Source organism: Artemia franciscana, chromosome 19 (assembly GCF_032884065.1).
Source record: "Artemia franciscana chromosome 19, ASM3288406v1, whole genome shotgun sequence".
Taxonomy (NCBI): Eukaryota; Metazoa; Arthropoda; class Branchiopoda; order Anostraca; family Artemiidae; genus Artemia; species Artemia franciscana.
In genome coordinates, this window is record NC_088881.1 from 13,926,098 (window position 1) to 13,952,675 (window position 26,578).

Sequence of the window (26,578 nt, forward strand, 5' to 3'; positions counted from 1 at the left end):
ACTTAGCATCGTAAACAGCGCCATGTCCCTGACCTTCGATGAAATTCGTAAATATCTTCAGGGATTGATAACGTTCAACATCCCATATTATCACCTTTCCGTCGTGACCAGCACTTAAAAGGATTCTTGGATCTGTTGGATGAGGTTCCAAAACAAAAGCTTCATCTTCGTGACCCCGAAGGATGCTTAAAAGTTGACCTACAATCAATGAATCAACAATAATTTCCTCAAAAAGATTCTACATCAAATTATCGACGCGGTTAGCCTATACAAACTTATAGTTTATTGGCTTTTCCAACTAATTTGGTGCTTTCAGTTTCTTAATTTTTTTGACATTACCGTACAAACTTTTCAATGAATCCATTCAAATTTAAAAAAAATTTGAAATCTTCAATTAAACTCTTTACTCTTTTTTTCCTTATAAACCTTGCTTTGCCATTAATCAAAGTAACAGCCAAAAAAAAAAAACAAAAACACAAAAAAAACAAAAAAAAAAACGAATCAACAGAAAAGTACATGAATAGTAACTAAGAAAAATAATCCAAATCCATGCGGTATTTGTAGTAAAATGAAACTTTTACTTTGACACGTCGCGTTAATTGTACAAGTGTGGGAGCTCCTAGATTTTGACCAATACCGTTTTTGGAGTTATTTTCATTGAAAATTTTCATTTTAAGGGGTAATGTCATTGACAATACAATTTTCCATTGGCAGACAACAATCCGTTCAATTTATGGATAAAGCGTTATCTTGAAATTTCTTGAAAACTCACAGGTCATGAAGCTGAAATCGAAATCATAAGCAACATACAATAATATTTGATTGTATCAAGGCAGCTTTTTTTCTTAAGAAATCGTAATGCAATAGTCATTCTTCTACAACATACATTTTGTTAACATTAGAATAATTTTCGACTATCATGTAATTCTTTTCAAAGGTCTCTAACGCATGTAAATTTTCTTTCCACCGTTTTTTTTATAGCCAAATACCTGCTATAGAGGGCTGCAAAACTAGGTCTACGACGATGAAAAAAAAAGAAGAAGATAAAACACGGATATGTTCACTGCATTGATCATACAAACAAACAAATGTGACAAAAATATTTCCTTTCAATCAAAAATTAATTTTACTTAATTCAGGAAGTAGCCTACAAACTTCTAATAATTCCTTTTTATTCTTCCAGTTAAATGTTCAATTTAAACATGACAGACAAAGAGCAGAAATAGATATTGAAACAACACTGGAAGACAAAAAATAGTAAATGTGTAAGAGAAGACTGGATCAAAATATTTGTAACACATCCTTCGACAAGGCTCAGGATCTACCGACTACGCGACGAATTTGAACAGAAGAAAGTATCCACAAGATGGCGAGAAGTGATTAATTAATTACAGTAACGGCGCAAGAAAGGGAACTGGAAGTTGCTCACTCATTCACAGAGCCCGTACAAAAAAAAAAAAGAAAAAAAAAAAGTGGGTCTCTCTTGACCTTAATAACGAGCATGTATTTTTGGGCACTTGATAAATTGTGAAGAACTAAAAATGTTCACATCTCGATACATACATGGTTTATTAGAAGACGACTTGGATCCTCGATGACAATTTCTGGAAATGTACTAAACTTGAGGGTGACTGCATTCCAAAAAAAAAAGAAAAAACAATGTATAGTCTAACGGAGCAAACCTAAATTAGGAAGTGCCGTCAATCAACACAACTGTGCTTAGTTTAGGACCGAAAGCCCTAAGATTACTATTGAAAAACAGCTCAATCCACTTGGATTATTAGCATGGATTGGGCTTTCTTGCAAAGGGTTTCTTGGCCTATAGTTCTTTATGCAACCGTTGATCAATCTCTGTACTTAGATATGTTAAAAGATACAATTTTCCCAAGGCCACAGGAACAATAGCAAAACCTAAAATTCTATTTTCAGGAGATGGGTTCTCATCCTATTTTGCACGCACTGTGCGTGAACTACTTGACTAAAGTCTGTAATTCAAGAAGGGTACAAAACAAATACTCTTCAATGGCATTTTTCTAAGATATAAAGTATAAGAAGAAAAGAAGAATTAGTTAAGAAATATTTAAGAAGATATATGACTAATAGCATTTAGCGAAATAGCAATAGCATTTAGTTTTAGCGAAATATAATATAAAATGAATAAACCAATAAGGAACTAAATCCCCCAGAAACCCACCGATGAAATATTGATAAAATTAAAATCACTGAATACATAAAAATGTCCATAGAATCTTTATAGTTAAATTATATTTCGCTAAAGACGACAGTTAGTTGAATAGCCAAAATAATCACTGGGTTGTATTCTATGTTTTATTCCCTGTCTTCAGAAAATTTCTTATAGTTTTCTTATATTTTGTATGATGAAAAGGCAATGTGTTCTTTGTTATATTATTTTCTGAGAACATTCTTCAATTTAATGCTTAATGAGTCAACGATTTTACATGGTAAGTCGCTTCTCTTTCAAACCTACACACACACACACACATATATATATATATATATATATATATATATATATATATATATATATATATATATATATATATATATATATATATGGCCCAAATTTAATTTTTGACCAAGACACATAAGAAATGTTTTTCTACTTTAAAATCCGAACAATTTCTACTTGGCTATCTTAACCCCTTCTCCTTTGAAAAACAGACCGCTTGATTTATCTTTACTCCTGACCTAAAACTTATAGTAAACCATTCCCTGAAAATAGATTAAAATAGAAAATAAATACCAAACAGTTCGTGGTAACGAACTGTAGTAAGGAGTGACCCGGCTCAATAGTAACCAAAACTCTAAAAAACGGAATTTTAAAACCAATAATTACATCAAAAGAATTGCATTTTAATGCTGATTTTATATATATAAGTTTCATCAAGTTTAGTCCAACCCATCAAAAGTTACGAGCCTGAGAAAATTTGCCCTATTTTAAAAAATAGGGGGAAAACCCCCCTAAAAGTCATAGAATCTTAACGAACATCACACCGTCAGATTCAACGTATCAGAGAACCCTACTGTACAAGTTCTAAGCTCCTATCTACAAAAATGTGGAATTTTGTATTTTTTGCCAGAAGACAAATCACGGATTTTTTTTTGTCTGTTTGTTTGTTGTTTTTTTTTCTTCTTCCCAGGGGTGATCGTATCGAACCAGTGGCCCTAGAATTTTGCGAGAGGTCTCGTTCGAACGGAAATGAAAAGTTCTAGTACCCTTTTTAAGTTGCCAAAAAATTGGAGGGCACCTAGGCCCCCTCCCACGCTCATTTTTTTCCCAAAGTCGTCGGATCGAAATTCTGAGATAGCCATTTCATTCAGCATAGTCAAAAAACCTTATAACTATGTCTTTGGGGACGACTTACTCCCCCACAGTCCCCGTGGGACGGGCTGCAAGTTACAAACCTTCACCAGTGTGTGCATATAGTAATGGTTATTGGGAACGTGTACAGACGTTATCAGGGGGATTTTTGGTTGGGAGGAGGGGTTGGAAGAGGGGGTTATGTGGGGGAAACTCTCCATGAAGGAATTTGTCATGGAGGAGAAGATTCCCATGAAGGGGGCGCACTATTTTCCAGCATGATTAAAAAAACAATGAAAAAAAAATATGAAAAAGTTTTTTCAACTAAAAGCAAGGAGTAGCATTAAAACTTAAAACGAACAGAAAATATTACGCATATAAGGGGTCCACCTCGTCCTAATACCTCACTCTTTACGCTAAAGTAGTTATTACTGTTTTAAAAATTAGAGTTGAGAGAAAGAGTAAAACTTTAGCGTAAAGAGCAGGGTGTTGAAGAGGGAACAGCCCCTTTCATATACTTTCTCTCAACTCTACTTTTTAAAACAGTAAAAACTTTAGCGTAAAGAGCAGGGCGTTGAAGAAGCAACAGCCCCTTTCATATACGGGATAATTTCTGCTCGTTTAAATTTTTAATGTCGCTCCTTACTTTCAGTTAAAAAAAAACTTTTTTTTATTTAATATCCAAAAAGTGACACCTTAACATTCTTTAAATTCACAATGACCAAACATCAGCAAAACCTAAGACAGACATGGTTGTGTTCTAGGAGAAGTCAGAATCGTTTCTTTTTTCGCAAAATCGAAGTAACATAATGAATCCTTCAAAATGTTTTGTTTCATATAAAACATCTTCAAAGTGACACTCCACCTATCAGATAAAGAAAAACACACATTCATGTCAAAAGCATTCTTTTTTCATCTTTTTCCAGCCAAAAGTAGAGAAAATGCTTGTAATAATTGGAAGAATTTCTTAAAATGGCAAGTTTAAAAATTTAACCTTGCATTTTCGTGCAGACAGACATGGTTTTGTTCCAGGAGAAGTTTTGTTCCACATGTCAAAAAGCATTCTGTTTTCTTCCTTTTCCAGCCAAAAGTAGAGAAAATGCTTGTAATAACTCGAAGAATTTCTTAAAATGACAAGTTCGAAAAATTTAACCTTGCATTTAATATATAATTTTCATTAATATGGTCTTCAAGATGATCCATCAAACTTTCCACCCTACTCACTTCTCTTGATGTTTCCCAAAGTCTTTAAAGAAGTTACGAAGATTCGACTTCACCATTTTCTCGAAACGAAGGAACTGCTAAACCAACGATAATTTGGACTCAGGACAAGGAAAATCACCTCAAGATGCATTGAAGTCATCAAGTATATTTACCAGCAAGGGACTGGACCAGGAGCTTATGCCAGCTTTCATTTTTCTTGGTATTATAAAGTGTTCAACGGTATGAATAATAGAATTCTCCTAGGTTGATTCGAACAGTATAGATAGAATAGAGAGAAGATAAAAACAATAAGAATAGAAAAGATAGAATAGAGGCACTGTGATGATTTCGTTCCTGCTTTAGTAATAGGCAAATCTGCATAGGAGATTACAATATATAAAAGCAAAAGCAAAATGTAAGGTTAAGAGATATTACATAAATTATTACAGCAGACAAAGATATTACATAATTACATTATTTAATTATATAATTGTAATTACATAATTACATAATTAGACTAGGTAATTACATAATTACAGATATTACATAAATTATTACAGCAGGCAAAGAGTAAAGAAGGAGCCGCATTGAATGATAGTGAAAAAACCTTTTATGGTTATGGGACTCAAAGTGCCTTTTGGCGCAGAGCAGTGCAATTTAAGTTTGTTTTTCTCCTTTTTTTAATTAAAATTTTATCGGGTTCATAAAGCAAACCTGACTAAACTTTGAAACCCTGATAAATAAATTCATCTTTTCTTTTTCCCAGGACTCTCGTGATAATAACCTAAACGAATAATGAACAAAAATAAATATAAATATATAATTAAAAAGTGAATGACTTTACATAAACCTTACCTGATTTGGCGTCCCAGACTTTCAAGGACAGGTCACTAGCTGCAGTAACGACTCGATTATTGTTATCGATCCATGCCACCATGCTTACTTTCAAACGACACGGTCGATTTTCCTCTTCAGAATCTGCAGCTCTGAATTTTAATACAGAAATTAAAATGCAACATTCCAATTATTTAGAGATTAAGAAGACTTTTCTTTTTACAAAGTTGTAAATACAGCTTTACAATTCAAAGATAAAAAAAAAAGAAAACTGCATCTTTGCCTTAAATTTTACTTCCACTCAATAAGGTGCTTATTTGCTTGATTAATGGGGTGCTTAATTGCTTAATTGTTTCCTTAATTTTTAAGTCTTCAACTCAATTATTTCAGTCTATTTCGGTGCTATTCATTTTTTTTACAAAGTTATAAAATACAACTTTGCTATTCAAAGATGAAAAAAAGAACACTCCATCTTGGTCTTAAATTTTACATCAACTCAATAGGGGGCTTAATTGTTTAATTAATAGGGTGCATTTCTTAATTGTTTACACAATTGTAGAGTCTGCAACTCAATTGTTTAAGTCTATTTCAGTGCTATTAGTTTTTTTTTCGTGACAAAATCCTATAAGTTAGATCCAGAGCAATGATTTTTCTGACCTAAAAGGATAACGTACAACGAAAAAAGAAAAGGTGTAAAACCAATCATACCGAACTGATTTATAGACTATAGATTATAGATAATAGATAAGGTAAGTACAGAACAGTAAATTTAAAAAAAATCATCGAGTAGATATAAAAAAAGGAATAAGAAAAAACAAACATCGTCTCTCAGACCAATGATAATAGGGTTTCTCAAAAATAAGATAAGTGGTGAAATCTTTATTTCCCTGTCTACCAGTTGTAGATTTCCTCGAATTTAAAACTAGTTTTTTTTACGGTTGAGTGAAATTAATTCCAAAAACCAGGTGAGCCACAATGATACACAAACAACACAAAAAACAGTTGAATACTAAAGCAAACCACTCACAAACCCATTTCAGCTCTGTAAGTTGCTTTGGAAAAATGTCAATAGTTCTAACCAACAACTATTTCCAGATCGTCAGACAATTTTTTTGTTATCGCAAATTAAAACAAAAGCTAAGAGCTCATATGGCACTTGTGACGACGCCAGAAGAACCAAGAGACAAGAGCTCATATGGCATTAGCTCTAGCAAAATTCTAAGAATCAATAAATTTATTTAAAAGAAATCAGAGGCTTAATGCCGGTCAAGATTTAAAATAAAAGCTCTGAGACACGAGGTCCTTCTAAACATAAAACTCATTAAGATCCGATCACCCACTCGTAAGTTAAAAATACCTCATTTTCTAATTTTTCCTCTCCCTTCAGCCACATGCTCGAATCTGGAAAAACAAGTTTATCAAGTCAATTTGTACAGGTCCCTGACACGCCTTCCAATTTTCATCGTCCTAACACGTCCAGAAGCACCGAACTCACCAAAGCACTGGACCCCCCTCTAACTCCCCAAAGAGAGCGAATCCAGTCCGGTTACGTGAATGATATATCTACGACACTTGCTTATTCTACCCACCAAGCTTCATAACGATCTCTCCAATCTAAGCTTTTTCCGAGATTTCCTGTTTTTCTCTCCAACTCCCCCCAATGTCACCAGATCTGGTAGGGATTTAAAAAAAAGCGCTCTGAGACGTGATTCCTCATAAATATCAAATTTCATTAAGACCCGGTCACCCGTTCGTAAGTTAAAAATACCTCAATTTTTCTGAAATTTCCGAATTAGCATCACCCCCTCCCACCCCTCACAAGAGAGCGGACCCAGTCCGGTTATGTCAATAATGCATCTTGGACTTGTGCTTATTTTTCCCACCAAGTTTCATCCTGATCTCTCCACTCAAGCATTTCCCAACCCGTTTCCCCTCCAACTCCCTCCAATATCACCGGATACGGTCGAGATTTAAAATAAGACCTCTGAGACACGAGGTCCTTCAAAATATCAAATTTCATTAAGATCCGATCACTCATTCGTAAGTTAAAAATACCTCATTTTTTCCTCTCCCTCCAGATGGTCCAATCGGGGAAACGACTGTTATCAAGTCTATTTGTGCAGGTCCCTGACACGCCAATCAATTTTCATCGCCCTAGCACGTCCAGAAACACCGAACTTACCAAAGCACTGGAAATCCCCCCAGCTCCCAAAGAGAGCGGATCCGGTCCAGTTATGTCAATCACGTATCTAGAACTTGTGCTTATTCTTCCCATCAAGTTTCATCTCTCCACTCTTGCCGTTTTCCAAGATTTCCGGTTTCCAGGATTTCTGTTTCCCCCCTCCAACCCCATACTTTCCTCGATCTGATTCGAATTGAAAATGGAACATCTGAGACAGATGATCTTTCTATACATCAAGTTTCATTAAGATCCGAGCACCCATTCGTAAGATAAAGATACCTCTATTTTCACGTTTTCCAAGATTTCCGGTTTACCCCTTCAACTCTCCCCTCAATATCACCGGATCTGGTCAGGATCTAAAATAAGAGCTCTAAAGCTCAAAATCCGTCAAAACATCAAATTTCACTAGGATCTGATAACCCGTTTGTAAGTAACAAATAACTCATTTTTTCTATTTTTTCCGAATTACCCCCCCCAACTCCCCCAAAGGGAGCCGATTTTGGTCTGGTCTTGTCAATCACGTATCTAGGACATTTGCTTATTCTTCCCACCAAGTATCATCACGATCTCTGCACTCGAAGCGTTTTTCAAGATTTCCAGTTTCCTCCTCCAACTCCCCCAGTGTCACCGGATCCGGTCAGGATTTAAAATAAGAGCTCTGAGACACAAAGTCCTTCTAGATATCAAATTTCATTAGGATCAAATCGCCCGTTCGTAAGTTAAAAATGCCACAGTTTTTCTAATTTTTCCGAATTAGGTCCCTACCAACTCCCCCAAAGAGAGCGGATCCGGTCCACTTATGTAAATCACGTATCTAGGACTTGTGGTTATTCTTTCCATAAAGTTTCATCCTGATCTCTCCACTCTAAGCGTTTTCTATGATTTCCGGTTCCCCCTCCAACTCTCCTAATGGCACTGGACCCGGTCGAGATATAAAATAAGCAATTTAAATTACGAGGTCTTTCTAAATATGAAATTTCATTAAGATCCGATCACTACTTCGTAAGTTAAAATACCCTGTTTTTTCTAATTTTTCATAACTACCCCCCCCCCCAAAGAGAGCGGTTCCGTTTCGGTTAAGTTAATCGTGTATCTAGGACTTGTGCTTATTTTTCACACCGTAATGTTGTCGTAATTGTGACACGTAATGTGTCTTTTCCGTAATTTTGTGTCTTTCGTTGTAGTTTGACATATGTATTATTGTTTTACTCCTCTCTATGAGGGTAATCTAGTAAAAAGCGAACATGTATAAGGCAGATCTAAGCGAAATGACACAAGGATAAAACGCCGTAAAGACTAAACGGCCATCCACATTTAGGGAAACAAGCAGAGTGGGACGACACACATTCTGCAGTGCCTCATTCATTTAAAACCCCAGGTGTCACCTAGCCAACGTCCCCCGTAACTGGAGAAATGTGGGACGCTTGGACTTCCAACCACAGCAAGACGAGCAAAGCAAGGTCTTACTTGCGAGCGCTAACGGTCTGAAATCCCGACTAATATAAGTGAGGGCCAAGCCGCACCTTCGCAAAGTAATGGCCTAGCCGCAGGGGCTGAAGATCCAGCCACCAGCCATAGCAAGCGAATCAAATGGAGGGAGGCTAAAAACAACCCATAGAGAGAGCTATTGTCACATGAATTGTCCTGAATTGTAACATGTCATTATTACTCTGAACTGTCTCAATTTTTTTCAATACGAATTTCAGTTTAATTATCTGTTTGCTCGGTTACACAGTGTGACAATTATCTTATCTGCTTTGAACACAGGTCTCCGGTTCGATTAAGGATGCAACAACTTTTTTTTTATGTTTTATTAATATTTTTTCTTTTACATTAGGAAGGAACGGATGGGAATATAATTGGGCAGAAATATTGCAATTGTGGCCCTGTCTGGGGAGAGGACATGAAGAGATACGGTATAGTAATATATCATGTTTTGTTCAAAGACTTTTTAGCCTATTTAACTATCTCTCGCAGGAAAAGATCGAGAAGGGGAGGGGAAGAGGAGCGAAGATATCCGTATCCAAATATATATGCGTATCTATTACCTTTAACTTCCTCGCATTTTCTTGTATCGGGGAACACTAAGTCTAAATTAAGATGGGATAAAGATCCTTCAGAGCCATTGGCGGCACACAGAGCGTCGAAACAACATTTCTTGTGGTGGCCCCTTTTTACAGGAACAGGTAGAAAGCATGTCGCACTACCCTTACGGCAGAGCGAATAGGTCTCCTGACCCGTATTGCCAAAAGAGCATCAATCCATTCTACTTTGACAAGCGGGACTAAATTAGACCATCTACTATTTTGATACTTATTTCCTTTTGCAGCAAAAATTCCAGAAGTTCAAGAGGGGGCGAGGGAAAGTATAGAGAAATAAATATGTGATACCGAAATATATAAAACATTATACAGATTGCCAAGCAACGCCTACAGTTCGGCTGTATGTGTACAGACATATTAATGCAAAACCAAACCTGTCCGCTTGTGCATTCTTTTTTCTTTGCACTAAAAAATAAGTTAAACCAATGAAGATGGGATTATGAAAATTTTGTAATGATAATTTCAGAATCCCAATACTGGGTATTGTGGGATAAAAACCCAAGAATTTAAAAAAAAATGTAAATGTAACATGCCTGTGAGGGCCAAATGCCTGAACTGCCGACCATAGCTAGCTAAGCAAGCAGAGGAAGATGAAACTCGGCTTTATTTTACATGAACACATAAGGCCAAAGAGCATTATTGGCAAAGCCCGAAGGCCCATGCGAAGGGAGGGAGGCAACGAAATACCGGCAAAACTGCCGTCGGTACTTTTGAAATGTTCAGAGATCTGAGGCAAATACACAAGAGCTTTCCACCTCCATCCCATCCAATTCAAAACTCCGGCATTTTAGAATTTCTCTTCAGGAGCTTTTAAGACTTTGGTCCATTATTGGACCATCCTTTATCAATTCTTTTGCCCCTTTTGTGGTCTACATAGTCAAAACAGTGAAGGTTAGGCTCTTGAAAAATTTTGCTTCAAGTAAACTCATTTTAACAATAACATTTTTTAAAACTCTGATCAAATTACGATCCAAAGGATTTCATGGGGAATTTTAAATTTTAATTGAATTTTTAATTTAAGGCTTTTGGAGAATTTTGCTTCAGGTAAACTCAGTTTAAAAATGACAAAAAATGACAATAAAAAAAAATTCGGATCAAATTACAATCCAAATGATTTCACGGGGAATTTTGTCGTCGTTAAATAGCATGAGGATTGGCTCATTCTTATTTTCAATCAAAAATACAAAAAAAAAAAAAAAAAAAAACTTACCCTGGTAACTGAGTTGTCATTTTCAGCCGAACCGATCTCCATTCTTGGTTTTCAAAAGTCCAGACGATAGCTGTACCATCCTTACTCCCTGATATGAACTTCAGTCCCCGATCAGCCCATTGAATGCTATCAACTCTATCAACATGCGCTTCAATTTCTAATATTCTTTCAGGGCCTTCTTTACCATGCATAAAATATACTCTAGAAACGAAAATTAGAATTCAAATACTGTTGCGAATTAATGCTCCCCTAGCATTAATTTACAAAATCTATAGTAAAATTAAGTATGTTCAAGAGATCTCAAAAGGTATCCCCTAGTATGTTTTAAAGTATCCCCGTAGGAATCCCTTATGAATAAGATTAATTTGCCAACAAAATGTTTATAAGAAATGAGGATTTTTCAGGAGATAGTAATGACAAATAATTACAGTTTAGACATTTCGCCAATCTAACAAACGTCTGCATTTTATACCTCCGATCCTTTTGTGTCTGAAGACATTCACGCCGTTAATGAAGAAGAGTTTACCAGTCATAGCAAAGATGTGCTGCAGCCAGAATATCTACCTATTCTGCTTTAACTGAGGCCTCCTAGTATCATGCACTGATGGAACATAATCGACGTAAAAGAGCACCTTTACAATGAGTATCTTGGAGGATCGATTTATTTTTAATTTTTTTTATTCTGGCATGCGTTGAACAAGCACAACTTCATAAACGTTTTCATAAATATAAAGTGACTGAACCATGACCAGACATCCCAGTAAAAAAAAAAAAAAAAAAAAAAAAAAAAAAAAAAAAAAAAAAAAAAAAAAAAAAAAAAAAAAAAAAAAAAAAAAAAAAAAAAAACGCTGTCTGAGCTGGTAGACGCAGCTATTTAAGACGCGTATAAGAAAAGAGGCTGAAAAGAATACAAATAGCTGCGTTTCCTTTAAAAACAAAAATCAGAAAACAAAAATAAGATCAGTTTCTCTTGAAAAAAATGAGAGGCGAAGTGATATCAAACTAACCTGACGTGATGATCCCCACAGCCAGCAGCCATAAAATTACCACCAGGACTAAATGATGTACACAACATTTGGCACTGACCTGGCCTTAATCTCTCGCAAAACTTGTGTGGTCGGGGTCTAAAATAAAAAGATAGCAAAAGCTTATGAAGATCTGAGACGGTCTGAAAATAACAAAACTTTTATAAAGCAGATAACAGGCAGTGCAATAGCACTGCCTAAATAAAGAACTAACATTTGTTTTTTTTTTGTTTATTTTCATCAGGGTACTTCATAAAGAAGGAGTTGTCATAAACACTTCGAAAATGGCTCATTCAACTGCAAATCGAAAGTTCCAGTGCCCTTTTTAATAGTCGAAAGTGACTAGAGGGTAAATGGCCACCCCCACGCCCATCGTTTCCCAAACACATCCAATGAAATTTTACCTTCAATACTACAACACTTCAACAGATACTATTTTGTTCTGCTTAGTTGAAATATCCGAAAATTATGTCTGTGAGGGTACAGCTCTCTCCCCTATAGCCCTCAGGGCAAGGGTTGTAAGTTATGCCCTGGAGGAATATAAAGTTTTTTTTTTGTTTTTTTTTAGAACAAATAGTCTATTTGTTCTAAATGAGGAGGCTCATTGGCATGGAAATTTGAAATTCTAGTGACCTTTTTAAAAGTTAAAACGGTCGGGGCAGCTATCCCCCACCCCTCACACACGTAATATTTTCCCAAAATGAATCTAACAGAAATTTTGAGAAACCCGTTTTATCCAAAATAGTCCAAAGATCATATGACAAGGATTTAAGAGTTGAAACACATCCCCAGGTCTTGGGGACAAGTGTTACAAGTTATTTGAGGTTTCTATGGAAAGGATGGTTGGATAAATTTTAGAGGAGGCTCATTTGGCTGACAATTAGAAATTCTAGTTCCCTATTTAGAGACAAAAGTGATTGGGGACAACAAACCGCCCTCCTCAACTACCCCACTTTTCACCAAACACATCTAACTAAAATTGTGAGATGGCCATTTTGTTCAAAATAATCCAAAGAACACATAATGAAAAAATAAGGAAAAAGGAAGAACAAAATTTGAACAAAACAGTAAACAAAAAATTAAACAAACAGCACTTTAATTAAAAAAAAAAAGGAAAAAAAAATCCGCTACACTGTTAAGGTGAAAGTCGCTAAATTTATTGCAATATTGATTTTTCTATACTACGGAAAGAGATATTGCTCTCTCACCCCCTATGTCATCAAAATGAAGCTTAGCACAAAAGATCTTTGAAAAGGGATCTGAAATTTGGCCAGCTTATTTTTTCAGATTCAATTCCCAGGAAATAGAAAATAAGAACTTAAGTGAAACCTGGTAACTTTTTTTTAAAAGGTCTGGAGCATAAGAAATGGAAAATTTGAAAAAATCGGCAGTGCTATAAATAAGAAAAAAACTTCAAAATCATTTGGCTGGACTGAAAATTCTAGATTTTTAAAATTTATTCCTCCACAATTATTTTTGTGTTTTTACATTTTGGTGTGTTACAGATCGTGAATAAAAGCGACAAATTCGGAACAAACTTCAAATTTTAGCTCTTCTTGTATATTCTGTATTCCATACTTTTCAGCCTGCTAATCCGAATTGTTAATTGTATATTTATTTATGGAACAAATTAGATTCTTATTTTGTTTCTGCCGTTTAACGTAACCCTACCTTACACCTCCTTGTTGGAGACATACCCGAGGCTAGAACGGGTTAAATATCTTTAATCTGAGACTGTTGAGAGAATCACAAAAAAAAAAAAATCAATAGGAGAAAAAAACTGACAAAGATGACTACATCTAAAACAAGTGCGGGAAGTACATTATTTATAAGTAATTGCTCGGATTAATAACTTGGTTTAATATTTGACCAGTAGCGGTTTTAGGCGTCATAATGGGCGGCGGGGGCTGGGGGGAGGATACACCACAATAGTGTAAAATAATACAGCCGCCAATGTATTTGATAAAAACAGCGAAGTAAAACCTTGGCGGAAATAATAACAATAAGAAAAAAAAAAAATCCTAAATGAAATTCTTTTGTCTGTTATTTTCTTTTTGCCGACTCAATTTCATATGTGGAGTTGTTCTCGGGAATTTTCAGCTGGATTGGAATTGTGAAGGAAGCTGGAGGTAATTTTTCGTGAGAGGGGGGATCGTCCTGGATAAAAAAAAATGTCCTTCGTGTCCAAAGAAGCAGTTGTCAACTGGGAAAGGGGGATTCTGTTTTATTTGGATTATGAATTTAGTTTTGCATCTGATCAATAATGATTTTTAGGCCTCCAATGCGGGGGGAGGGGCAAGGTATACCAAAAGAGTGTAAAAACTTAAAATGTCAGAAAAACATGCAATCGTTTTGGTAAAATAAAAGGGACAATAAAAATTTTAATTTTCTTTCAAATGAGCCCTCTTCCGATGTTATAGGACCGTTGGTTCGATACAATCATCCCTGAAAAAATCAATTAAAACGCATCTGTGGTTTTTCGGCAAAAAGAACCAATCTAATTCAATGGTAAATTAGTATAAATTGGGTAGTATCAATGGTAAAAAAAATGTTCACGCATGAAGGTTGAAGAAGGCAAGCGGTAACCAGAGAGGGTGGCAGAGGGGTAATGGGTATGAAAAAATTAAGTTTCTGTTCAGTTCCAGGCCAACTGATGACAAAGGAGGATCTAGAGTGTGGATAACAGTTCGGGATGGATAACATGGCAATATGACAATCTTAATCTATTTGGTTAGTTAGCAAAGTCTCTCTCTCTCTCTCTCTCTCTCTCCTTTTTCCAGTAATTGTTCGTTATTTTATTTGCAAAAAAACTTGCTATTTGACCAAGCCTCTGTCACGTCTAATGTTATTGTTTGTAGCAATAAATCTTTCATAAATTGATCAAAAATACTTTTTTATAAGGCCATTTTTATAAGGAAAAATCAAATATGAAAAAAGTACATATTTACATACAAAAATCTCGGTAAATCTTCTTCAGAAGTATAATAATATTCCCAAAAAGAAGCTGAACCATCTGAACTCGTTGATGCCAAATATTGAACAGAACCTCGGGTTGAGGGACAGAAATTTATTGAAGTAATCATGCCAGAATGTCCAGTCAAAACAGCTGCCTAAAGACACATGAAAATATCAAAGCCTAATATATAAAACATATTGATATTTTGTAAGACTCCTATAACAAGATACTATAATATTCAACATCAAATGGCATACCTCACAGTTTTACCGACAAAGAATGAATGTGCTTCTTATAATAACATAGCTTGTTTTTCCCTAAGGCGGTTATTATACGCTTAGTTCATGACTTTTTGTACAAATTAAAAATTCGCCGTCCCTTAGAGAAAGCCTCCGAAGTTGATTGTAGGGCTGTATTTCGAAAGAATAAAATTCAATTGTCACCCAATCTCGTCTATTACCTCCTTCATCTAGACGCCTCCCTTCCCAGAGAATATCAGTGGCTTCGTTCATACTCACATTACCAGAGCTATTCTACCCACTGAAGGTCAGATTTGATTTATATTGTACATACAAATAAAATATCCTTGAACACTAACTTCCTACGTTGAAATCAAATAAAAAAAACAAGTTTTTATAGCTGCAAGTAAGGAGCGACATTAAAACTTGAAACGAACAGAAATTACTCCGTTTATGAAAGGGATTGTCCCATCCGTAACGCCCCGCTCTTTACGCTAAAGTTTGACTCTATGTCATAGTTCTACTTTTTAAAACAATAATAAACTTTGATACCTTGACTTAGTGATTTACACGGTAACTTCTATTTACGGCGCAAAGGCTTAAAGTTGTGCAAGTTGCTTATTGTTACTTTGATACCTTATTAACACAAATCGTTTTTACTTTGATGCTTTGGTACTTACATATTCTTACATTGATACTAGTTTTGATACTTTGATGAAAGTTTGATATTCAAAAAAAAAAACATTTTGAAGCAAGGAGTTTTTTTTAACTTGAAACTTTTTACAATGAAAAAACGAACAAAACTTAATAAATAGTTTCCGAAAGTTTTTTTCCCCCAATTCTTTCCGAAAGAATTGGGGTCATGTACTTCTAATGAATAGTGTCTTCACTACAAACAAGAGTATGGCTACTCCTCGTTTCCGTAGCGGTAAAAGTATCATTTCTTACTTAAATAGCCAATAATCTTACTTAAAACTATCATTTTCTTACTTAAGTGGCTGCAAAGATCTGCAAAATTAGTTTACCTTTTCTTTCTATAATATTTGGGAGAACAGAACTCAAACACAAGTGAGGATTGGATTAAGGAATGGTTGTTAGACCGCAGTTGTTTTCAGGAAGTAAGGGCTATGTACTTCTACTAATGGTAAAAACGGTAAAAACTAACGGTAAGTTCTATAACGTTAAAAGTATAAGACCTACTCTGTATTTGGGGATTTACTAGAAGGAATTATATTCAAATATTTTCTTTTGTTTTTATTACAACATTGAAAATAAAATGAAAATTAAAGTGAAACCAGACAAGGATTTACCAATAGGCCCCCTAGGCCCTGCGGCTTTCACTATTCCAAAAGTTCTGGGGATTCCCCCGCGAGCCTTGCAAAAATGGAGCGGCAAAAACGCTTCGGCCTAAGAGGCGTCAAGCTTTAAATCCGGCCTGGGTGAAACAAAATCTTGACCTGGTGAGCTTTCAGCAATTATTATCATTATATATCCAAAATTAAGTTTAATTTATAAGTTCTTACCCAAACTTTCAATTTATTTTGGAATAAAAAAAAATTGAAATAGGAAATTTTTAAAAACTTGAAACTTTGGCAATAAAAAATTAACAGAAGTTAATTTAAAAAATTTTTCGAAAAAGAAGTTTTATAAAGAAAAGTAAAGGCCATATTAAATTTAAGATCAGAAGAAATAAAAATCTCAAAAAAACTCAAACAACCAGAAATTACTATTGAAGAATAAATGAAACCCAAAACGGACAGAAATTAAATCAACAATCATAGCAAAAAAAAAAAACATACAAAAGGTGCCAATGACAACACTGTAACCACCAATGACGCAGTAGGTTTAGACTTTTGTAGTGAAAGAAGGAGGCAAAACCCAAAATCTTTTTGTTCATTTCAAGCTAGATTTGTATATTCAATTTAAGTTTCACTCATTTATGTTAATACATGTTATTGAAATTGAGTTCCTTTGCCTTTTTATCTTTTTCTTTCAAGGCAAGATTTGATAAGCCGATTGGTTGGTACACTAGGTTTGGAATCCCTTGTCCAAGGGGCGGAAGTTTGATTCCTGGTGTGGCCAATTATTTCGTTTGGAACTGAGGTCAGTGGCTTGTAAGCTCAGCCAGAGTCAACCCAGCTCTAAGCGAGTACTCGGAAGGAGAGTGAGCAGTAACAGTGTATGAAAGTACAAGAAGGCTGGCCCCCAACCCCCAATTCCACCTCCTGGCTGAAGGGCCTCGAAGCGACGACCAGTACCGCCGGTTCAAACTTTAGAGTCTAATACCGTATCCATTATTTTTTTTTTCATTTTAAGATTCACAGACTGATCAAAATTAATTTCTATTAGGAATAAATATATGTAGTGAAGATAGTTAGCGTATAGAGCAGAAAACAATTTATAATAGTAACAGCATTTTACAGTGTAAAATAAACTCAACTAAATTTAAAATTAAACTGATTCAGCCGCTTTCCCCTTGCCCCCTAAAAAGTACACGTTTTAATAAATTAGCGACGTTTCATGAGTTTCTCACTAAAGCTTTTTTAGTTTTGGAAATTTTCTTTTTCGTTCTTAAATAAACTCCTGCGTCTCTAACTGTCCTTTCTAAAAATACATCAATTCTTAAATGGGTTTACCATCAGTAAAATGGGTGTATCATCAATACAAACTCATCCAACTAAAAGATAAAAATACATACAGGAGCTCCAGTGCGAAGACACCAAACCCGAACTATCTTGTCACAGCTGCCAGCAGCTAGAAGTCTGTTATCACAACTCACTGCCAAATCCGCTATTTCTGAGGAGGCTCCACGGAAAGTGGAAAGCAGACGGCCATCTATGGCACTCCATACTTTAACAAGCAAATCATCTGCACCCTACAAGAAGAGAGGAAATTTAAAAGGACCGCCAAAAAATGAGAACTGTCATATAGTACAAAATACTAAACATCAGATAAATATTGGTAATTTCCTAATTATAACCGTGTATTTTGATTTTTTGACAAAAAAAAGCCTGAAATTGAAAATATGCAACACATTTATATAATTGTTACAGCATTAACAGTTTTTTTTCAAAAATTTTCCTATTTCGAATCACTAGGTATAACAACTGACCTAAACTATGTTGCGGCTGTTAATTGATATCAAAGGGAATAATTATGGCTTCATAGTTAGCATGGCTTTACAAGATAGTTTATGTTTAGTTTAAACCTACAGAATATTATGAAGTGTACTATTTCGAGGGTCGCTAAGCCATTTACCTTAATTAACAACAACCCCAAAATAACCAAAAAATGAAACTACTTCAACTAAACAAAGGAAAAAAAGCTCAATACGACGTTAATTCTTTTTCTCCCTCTAAAACAACTCACCTTTAAGACTTACAAAAAAAGAAATAACAAATAACATCTGAAGCTAGAAAGTGAAAAAAAATTAAAGTAAAGATCTTGCACAAAAACTAGCAGATTTATTCTCGCTTCTTTCATCAATTTCTCTTTTATCCCCTAAAACTGTATAGATTTTCAAGAATTCCAGAGGTAAAATAAATAAAAGAAAGCTAATATAATATGCAAAATAATACACCAACAAAAAAAAAGTAAGAATAATAGCAAGTTCCTATTTCTTAAGAGATGTTTTCCTACCAAAGGTCAATTCTTTTGTATATCATTGAAAAACTTCGCCATCATTTAATTTCTAATCAATTAATTTTTTAATCCTAAAACAGATACAAGTTTCCAAAAAAACTTGTTACAATAGCTATATTTCTAATTTTCTAAATGCTGGCAATAAAATGTTAGGACATGAAGCATAAAAACTGCCAAAAGGAAAGCAAAAATCGAAAAGGGAGCAGTAGTACCTGGACAACAATAAAGACAATAAGTAAAATGCAGAAACAAATCAACAAACGAAACAATTATAAATTACATATGTGCCCAAAGAGAGTATACAAAGAGAATATTTGATTAGCTCAGTAGGTTTTTTTTATCAAATAGCAACCTCAACCTACCTCCCCACCCCTCAAAAACAGTTGTCTTCAGAGAGAGCACAAAGGGATAGGCAGCAAGTCGTTTAGTTTTGATTTCGGACAAAATTTAAAGCAGGCAATAGGAGCTGACTTGGTTCCCCCACATATAGTTTGCAGTGAAACTGAAAAAGGCTCTAATAGTATATATTTATGCTTCATGTATTTGATACACGAAGTATATTTAAATTTAAATTTTGCCAGGTTCTTCAAGTTCACACTTACGAAAAGCATTAATGCTAGTTAAAAAGTAAAAATTACTTACCGTAAATATATATCTTCCTGTCCGATCAAAAAGAACGCAAAAAACTGCGGACAAGTGACCAAGGTTCCTTGAGCAAAGCTTCAACTTTGAATAAAAAGTAGTAGGCACTAATTCCTTTTTAAATGAGTTACCCAGCAGCTCCGAGGACCGTAGCAAACACGCTATAATTAAAAAAAGGAAAAGTTATTATGTATTTTGAGCTGTGCTGTTTAAATGGAACAAGAAGGGAAATAAAAAATACCTTCTCAAAAGACGTGTTTACATTTACAAACAGAATTTAAAAACTAAAGATTTTGTGTGGGTGTTTTTTTTTTTTATTTGATCTTCACCAGTTTTGAAGGAAAGACAAAAGAATGAGCCATGGGAGCAAAGATTCCCATTTCAAGAAGAGACATCGGGAGATTCAAAACTTAAAATGTAACTAACTGTGAAATGTTCTCTATGAAGCCTCTATTTCGGACCCTCTAATTATATATAATGAAAATGCTTTGATGATTCTGTTTTAAAAAGAGGAAATAATCTGAATTGGCATAATGCATAATTCAGATCCACCCATTATACCTGGAGCTGCACGCATTATGTCATGGAGCTGTATCCTGATCAGTTTTGACTTTCCGAACATTTTCATTGAAATGGCAGCTGAATTGTAGATTTGATTGTATGTTCAGCATTAAGGGTGGACAAATGGTTAACACCGGACGTTTTTTTTTGCAATCGATTCAGTCCTGTCGCAGTTCTCTAAAATCATCCATTTAACTTATGCTTTATCAATAATTAACCTGACACCGCTAACACGTTGAAATTCTAGAATAAACATCTGCGATCCGGGGGGCGGCAGACCCTTCACAGAATAATCGACGTTCCTTCGGGGATTTAGCGTGCTCTTTACATTCATTCAATTTATTTTTGGGTAAATGTTTAGTTTCGTCACAAGCTGTCTAAACTGAAAACTATGCTGCGAAGCAGCATAGTTTCCACTTTAGAGCACTTAGAAATGGTAATTCTAGAAGCGCATTCATTTCTGGTTGACCCTCTGCCTCCACGGGGCAAACTAAAAATGCGTAAAGTGGGCAGGGTTTTGAAGCCGAGAGAAATGTTGGGATTGTACAATATGAATGAAATTATATTTTAAATACCATTTCCAGTCATCACTGGTAATTTCTGTGTAGTAGGAAGTCGAAAGATAATTAAAAAACTTACACTCCCATAGATGCTAATTATCCACTTTCACTTTCGAGTTTAAACTCGCCAGTGAATCGGTGAATCAGAGCGATTAGTTAAATATTACGTTAAATATAATAGATTAGTTAAATATAATAAATTTATGTTCGGTGATTTGAAGAAATGACTTCCGGCGGAATGGAGATTATACAGTTTTTCAGTTCGAGATAAAATTTGTTTTAAAAGATTCTTTGGCTATGGGAAGGCCTTGGTGAAACAAATTTGGTTGAATAGTGATTCTCACGAGTGAATATTACCTATAGAGCAAAGCGAATTAGTCCATGAGCCCCGCGGGGAGCGGGGCGAGGTCTGTATTCTGATTGGTTGAATTGTTAGTTGATGTTTATGACCTACTTTGTTTGCTCTTTCAGGCTTCAGGCCGAATGATTATTCCATAAATATAGAATACAGACCTCGCCAAGAATACTTGCTAATCATATTAGCAAGGCTCGGCATAGTTCCTGCTCATTAAAAAAAGGGAAATGACGACCTGTCAAAGGAATTTAAGGGATGAAAAAAGGAACCAATAGGGACCAGAGTGGGCAGGGTTTTGATTGTTATTCAATGTCTAAACATTTTTTTGTTCATGAATTAGAAACGGTGGCCAAGTCATCCTAGGAATCATCATATTCATGAGCCTTAGAAGGAGCTCATTTTCACCGGAGATGGGCAGTTGTCTTTGCTTTTCCATTTTCTCTCTGTTCTAGCTTTCACTTATGTTTACTTAAAACAAAAATAGAAAAGCAACTCCAAGACTAGTAACAAGTAAAAACAATCTAAAAGACTTCAGCTTGGAAGCTAACTCATTCATTTCTTCGACTTCTTTAAGGGATTGGTGAACTTGCTTATCAGGTCCAAATTTCACTTTTTGCATATCCTTTTCCACCCGCTCTTTTTCATCTGTTTCGTTCCTTGGTCTTCTCACGTTTTCATGACACTCTCTAGTAGATAATTGACCAAGGCGATGTCCATGGATCCAACTGAAAGCCCCGCTCTCTGTAGGCGATCAGTGGTCTCTTTCAAGAGGACATCAAAATCGCTTGTTTTGTTTTTCAGAGGCCCACTTTTCTTACAAAGATTCCTCAAGTCTATCTAGCTCATTCTTTTTGTTAGAGAAGTCAACTAGGTCCGGCTCCCTTTATTTCTTTTGTCTTGAAAGCTTTGTTCGGTAGTTTGTTCTTTTGCCTCGATCTCCACTGAGTCTTGGTATTTTGACCAGGCCGACCTAGTCACAGTCGACAATTCTTTGGGAATAGAGAACCTTTCAGTTTTGCCTCTATATATGTTCCATTCGTCAATCACACACAGCTTCGCATTCAGCACTCTTTCTGACATGGAGACTCTGTTCGATGGAAGAAGTCTTCCTGAGAGCAAAAAAAACTATCTACGTCAGTACTGCTGTGCGATAATGTCGACGCAATTTTTACAATCTTCGACAAAAGCATACACTTTTGTCAACCAAAACCATCCATCATTGATAAGATTTCATACCAGTAATGGTCGACGTGTGACGGTGTTGATTCTACTGAGTTCTCACTTCTAACATCGTCGACACTTACTCCTACAATAGCTTTTCGAGCAAGCACAGCTATATCTGCTTCTATAGACTAGCTAGACTGCTTCTATACACTAGCTATATACTTCTAGCTCTTTTTTTCGTGGAATCCAAGCACCTAAGCAATTTGAGAAGGCTATTAGAAAAGAAGGGGCACTTCTTGAAAAAGTATTCGACAGCTACCTTGGAATTCCTTCCCACCCTTCGATGGAGTTCTGCCAAGGTGAGTTTCTGACCACCTAATACAAGCTCAACCTACACATCTACAATAGTGTTCTACAAATAGCTGTCTAAGTTCTCTAGCAAACTCGTAGAAATTTCATCAGCAGACATGATAATGTTAGGTTTCAGAAGTCCCACAAAAAAGTCAGAGATTTTTTCAAAAAGTTTTTCAGCTCGACATAAAAAGCATGCACAAAGGATCTGTTCTTCTGAAGCTCCATTGTTAGTTTCATAAATATTTTAGACGATGAATTCGAAATTTGAGTTCTGGAAGCACATCTTTCCTTCTTAGGCAGCTTACAATCTTGAGGTGCTTCTCTGATGACGCGACATTCTTCAAATGTTTATTCGGTTGCCCATAACGCAAAAAGAAACTCCAAGAGTGCGGCCACTGATCTATCGCTTGGCAAAGAACAGGACCCGATATCAGCCACCTTGTTGGGAGTAAAAGTAGGTTAATAAGTAAGTAAGACGACACTAGATTCTTAAAGTCAAAACCGGCGGTACTGATCTCCATTTTGTGACCCTTCAGCTAGGAAGTTCAATTGGGGTTGGGGGCCAACCATCCTGTGCTTTCGCATACCCTTCCTGTTCATCTTCCCCAAATTTCACCAGGTAGCCATTTACAGCTGCATCGACTCTGGCTGAAATTGGCTACGCCTGGGATCGAACCTGTGCCCCATGGACAAAGAATTCTCAAACCAGGGCGCCAACTACTTAGCCAGGACGACCATAATACCTTGTTGGGACGTGCTGCATAAAACTATTATAAAGGACGACGCCTTTCTTTTTCTGGCATTCTAAGAAATCCTCACATCATACAGGCCACCTAAGGAAAAGAATGCCTTAAGATGACAACAGTCGGATAACTCCTCGCCAAATTCCTGGAGCCCATTCATGGATGCGTTATGCACAACATGGATGTTACACGTTCCAATGTCCACAAGCTCTTTTAAAGACTTTTCTTCTGAAATGCATTCATTTGCAACCATACCTTTTATTGATATTAGGACCATTTCTACCTATTTTTCAAGAGGTAAGATTTGGCTCCAAATGCATGACATACTTTTTTTTATAATTTTCTCACCAGTTGAAAGTCCCATGAAAGACGTCACCAGTTAGCGGCTCACGCCTTGATCTCTTAAATAGGACCGAAAAGCACTCTTTTTTCCTTCACTGTTTGTAGTTTTGTCCAATCAGTGAACCAAGTAAGAATCACCTATACCCTCCATAAGATTCTGCTTACAGTTTGGATGAAATACATCAATTATCATGTACATAGCTTTCTTCAGACTCACGAACATCCAAGGCAGTAGCTTTTCTGCGAATATGGCTTCAAAGACATCAATGATTCTGTCACATGAAGCTGCTGACACAGAAGCTTGCAAGGACTTGGATACCCATAGGATTTCTGCTTTGTATGCTGCATCTTTGACATAAAGCGTCTCAAGAGTTTTACTTCCATTCCTAGCTGATGGTTCTTCTCATTAGGACTGTTGCCCAGCAGATCCATACAATCAAAACTGTAACAGATTGAGACAAACTATAACTTGTTCCTTGTACTCGTCCAATGAAGCAGGCTGATTCAAGGTGTGAAAACCTATGCTGCAACTAATATTATTCCTGCATATTTTGCATTAAAAAAAAACAGTTATCCGACTTCATTATTTAACCAGGAGCATCAAAATTTGCAGTTGCCCATTGTCTTTCCCAAATACACTTGGGAAACCTGAAAGACAAGTAGGTTCAAACACAGCAGGAAAAATATTAAGATTTTTGCTCTCTGAATATTCCCCAAATGGTACTCAACTCATTCAACCTGCTATTAGTTTATTAAATATCCTGAGGGAAAGAATGTATAATTTGTGCCGTAGGAATACAAGTCAATTCAATTCATACTGACGTGGGTCATCCTACAACGCTACAGGAAATTACCTATCCTTGAACGTTGTCACAATATGACCAATCTATCCCACCCACAATATAGGTCAATGTTCCTCTCTAACCTTGAAGAGTACTGCAAAGTAACCAACCTATCCCATCCACAATATAGGCCAATTTTGTGTCGTTATAAGCATTCAATGTTTGCAACAGTTAATTGACACTTTGGCTATAGACAAAGATCCCAGCGTTTTGTTGCTTCTTTCTGAACTCCGACAGCGTAACCATGAGGTCGGTGTAAACAGATTTGTTGAGAAGATACGTTATTTTAAGAGTGTTTCAAATAAATCATGCTTTCAGTTTTCAAATACACCATGCTCCCAAAAAAGAACTTTTGAAGGAGATAGAGGACTTTCTGCATAAAAAGGAACTTGGAAAGAACTTCAGCCAATTTTAGGGACTACCTTAATGCCCTGTATTAGGAAATCTTCTCCTCCAAGAACCCCCCTGTCTCTTTCACCCGTCACCCCATTAATCTCCGAATTGCAGACTTATTTGAAATATAGTCCTCCAAGTGAAGGAAGATTAGTGGTAAGCCTCCTCTTAATCTCCCTAGTTTTAAATGGTTGCTCCCAAAAAGTTTCACAATTAGAATAAAGACAATTCTCTAGAGATTAGAAACCAAAAGATCTACTGACCCCCCCCCAGCCCTAACAGCTAGTGCTTAACAAATTCAAACTCTATACTCCGAAGTTCTAATACATAAAATGTTTGTAAAAATATATAATAGCCCTTCATTTTATGTGAACTATATATATATATATATATATATATATATATATATATATATATATATATATATATATATATATATATATATATATATATATATATATATATATACATATATATATATATATATATATATATATATATATACATACATATATATATATATATATATATATATATATATATATATATATATATATATATAAATATATATAAATATATATAAAAATATATATAAATATATATATATATATATATATATATATATATATATATATATATATATATATATATATATATATATATAAATATATATATATATATATATATATATATATATATATATATATATATATATATATATATATATATATATATATATATATATATATATATATGTATATATATATATATATATATATATATATATATATATCGGGACGAATATTCTGGGGCTTGGACAAACTGTGAAACTGGGAGGCTCTGAAAATAGCTTTTCGATGGTCCTAAACCAATTAACTATCTCAGAAAATTCCCTTGATACTGTTTTAGCTATAGTCAGGTTTACAATTGTTGTATAAATCAGCACTTTATTATATATATATATATATATATATATATATATATATATATATATATATATATATATATATATATATATATATATATATATATATATATATATATATATATATATATATATATATATATATATATATATATATATATATATATATATATATATATATATATATCGGGACGAATATTCTGGGGCTTGGACAAACTGTGAAACTGGGAGGCTCTGAAAATAGCTTTTCGATGGTCCTAGACCAATTAACTATCTCAGAAAATTCCCTTGATACTGTTTTAGCTATAGTCAGGTTTACAATTGTTGTATAAATCAGCACTTTATTGCGGTACAATCCGTTTTGATACTTAAAAAGGGCGTTACGTTTCGATTTAAAGGAATATGATTCCTTTGATAAAAAGAACCATGTTTGACTGTAAGAGAATTAAACTTTGGCCAAAATTTTGATATTCATGACCTAAAATTTGATTTGATTCAGATCATGACCCACTGGTGCATTACGATGACCTCTGTTATAAAAAGGAGCATCCGTAACAATATTTCTTGTGGGAAATATAAAATTTTATATCTTGGATATAATGACTTTTAATTTTCTGGTGTAGGGATCTCGATTTGTTGAATTTGAGGATGCAATATGTTTGGGGGATACTTTCCCCCTTTTATTAACGTTAAGGAAATTTTGTAATTTATTGAAAAGGAACGGCTTCTTTTCAAGAACATGAAAATTTCAGCTTGGAGGTGAAAATGGTAGAACAACAATATAAAATTGAGAACACAGAGGAAAAATTGCCCCAAAATGCATGCATAAATAAAACAAACAAACCTATGTATTTATACTTCTTTTTTTCCTCCCAGACGATAAAGAGACAATAAATGTTATCCCTAATTAAAAAAGCAATGTCTTAATTTGAAATAGTCCTGCCCAAAACCAAAAGATGCGTCATGCACTTTTTTCAAGTCT

At 35.0% G+C, this 26,578-nt stretch overlaps 1 protein-coding gene across 1 annotated transcript in view; it reads right to left on the reverse strand.

The window, feature by feature from the left end:
- LOC136039083 (PH-interacting protein-like) overlaps positions 1-26,578 on the reverse strand; it is a gene marked incomplete in the record, with an annotated part of 52,186 nt that overhangs the window by 14,242 nt on the left and 11,366 nt on the right. The window contains 7 exon segments of the mRNA XM_065722568.1: positions 3-198; positions 5,381-5,511; positions 10,854-11,054; positions 11,861-11,977; positions 14,831-14,988; positions 17,772-17,948; positions 19,358-19,518. Coding sequence (XP_065578640.1) covers positions 3-198; positions 5,381-5,511; positions 10,854-11,054; positions 11,861-11,977; positions 14,831-14,988; positions 17,772-17,948; positions 19,358-19,518 — 1,141 coding nt within the window.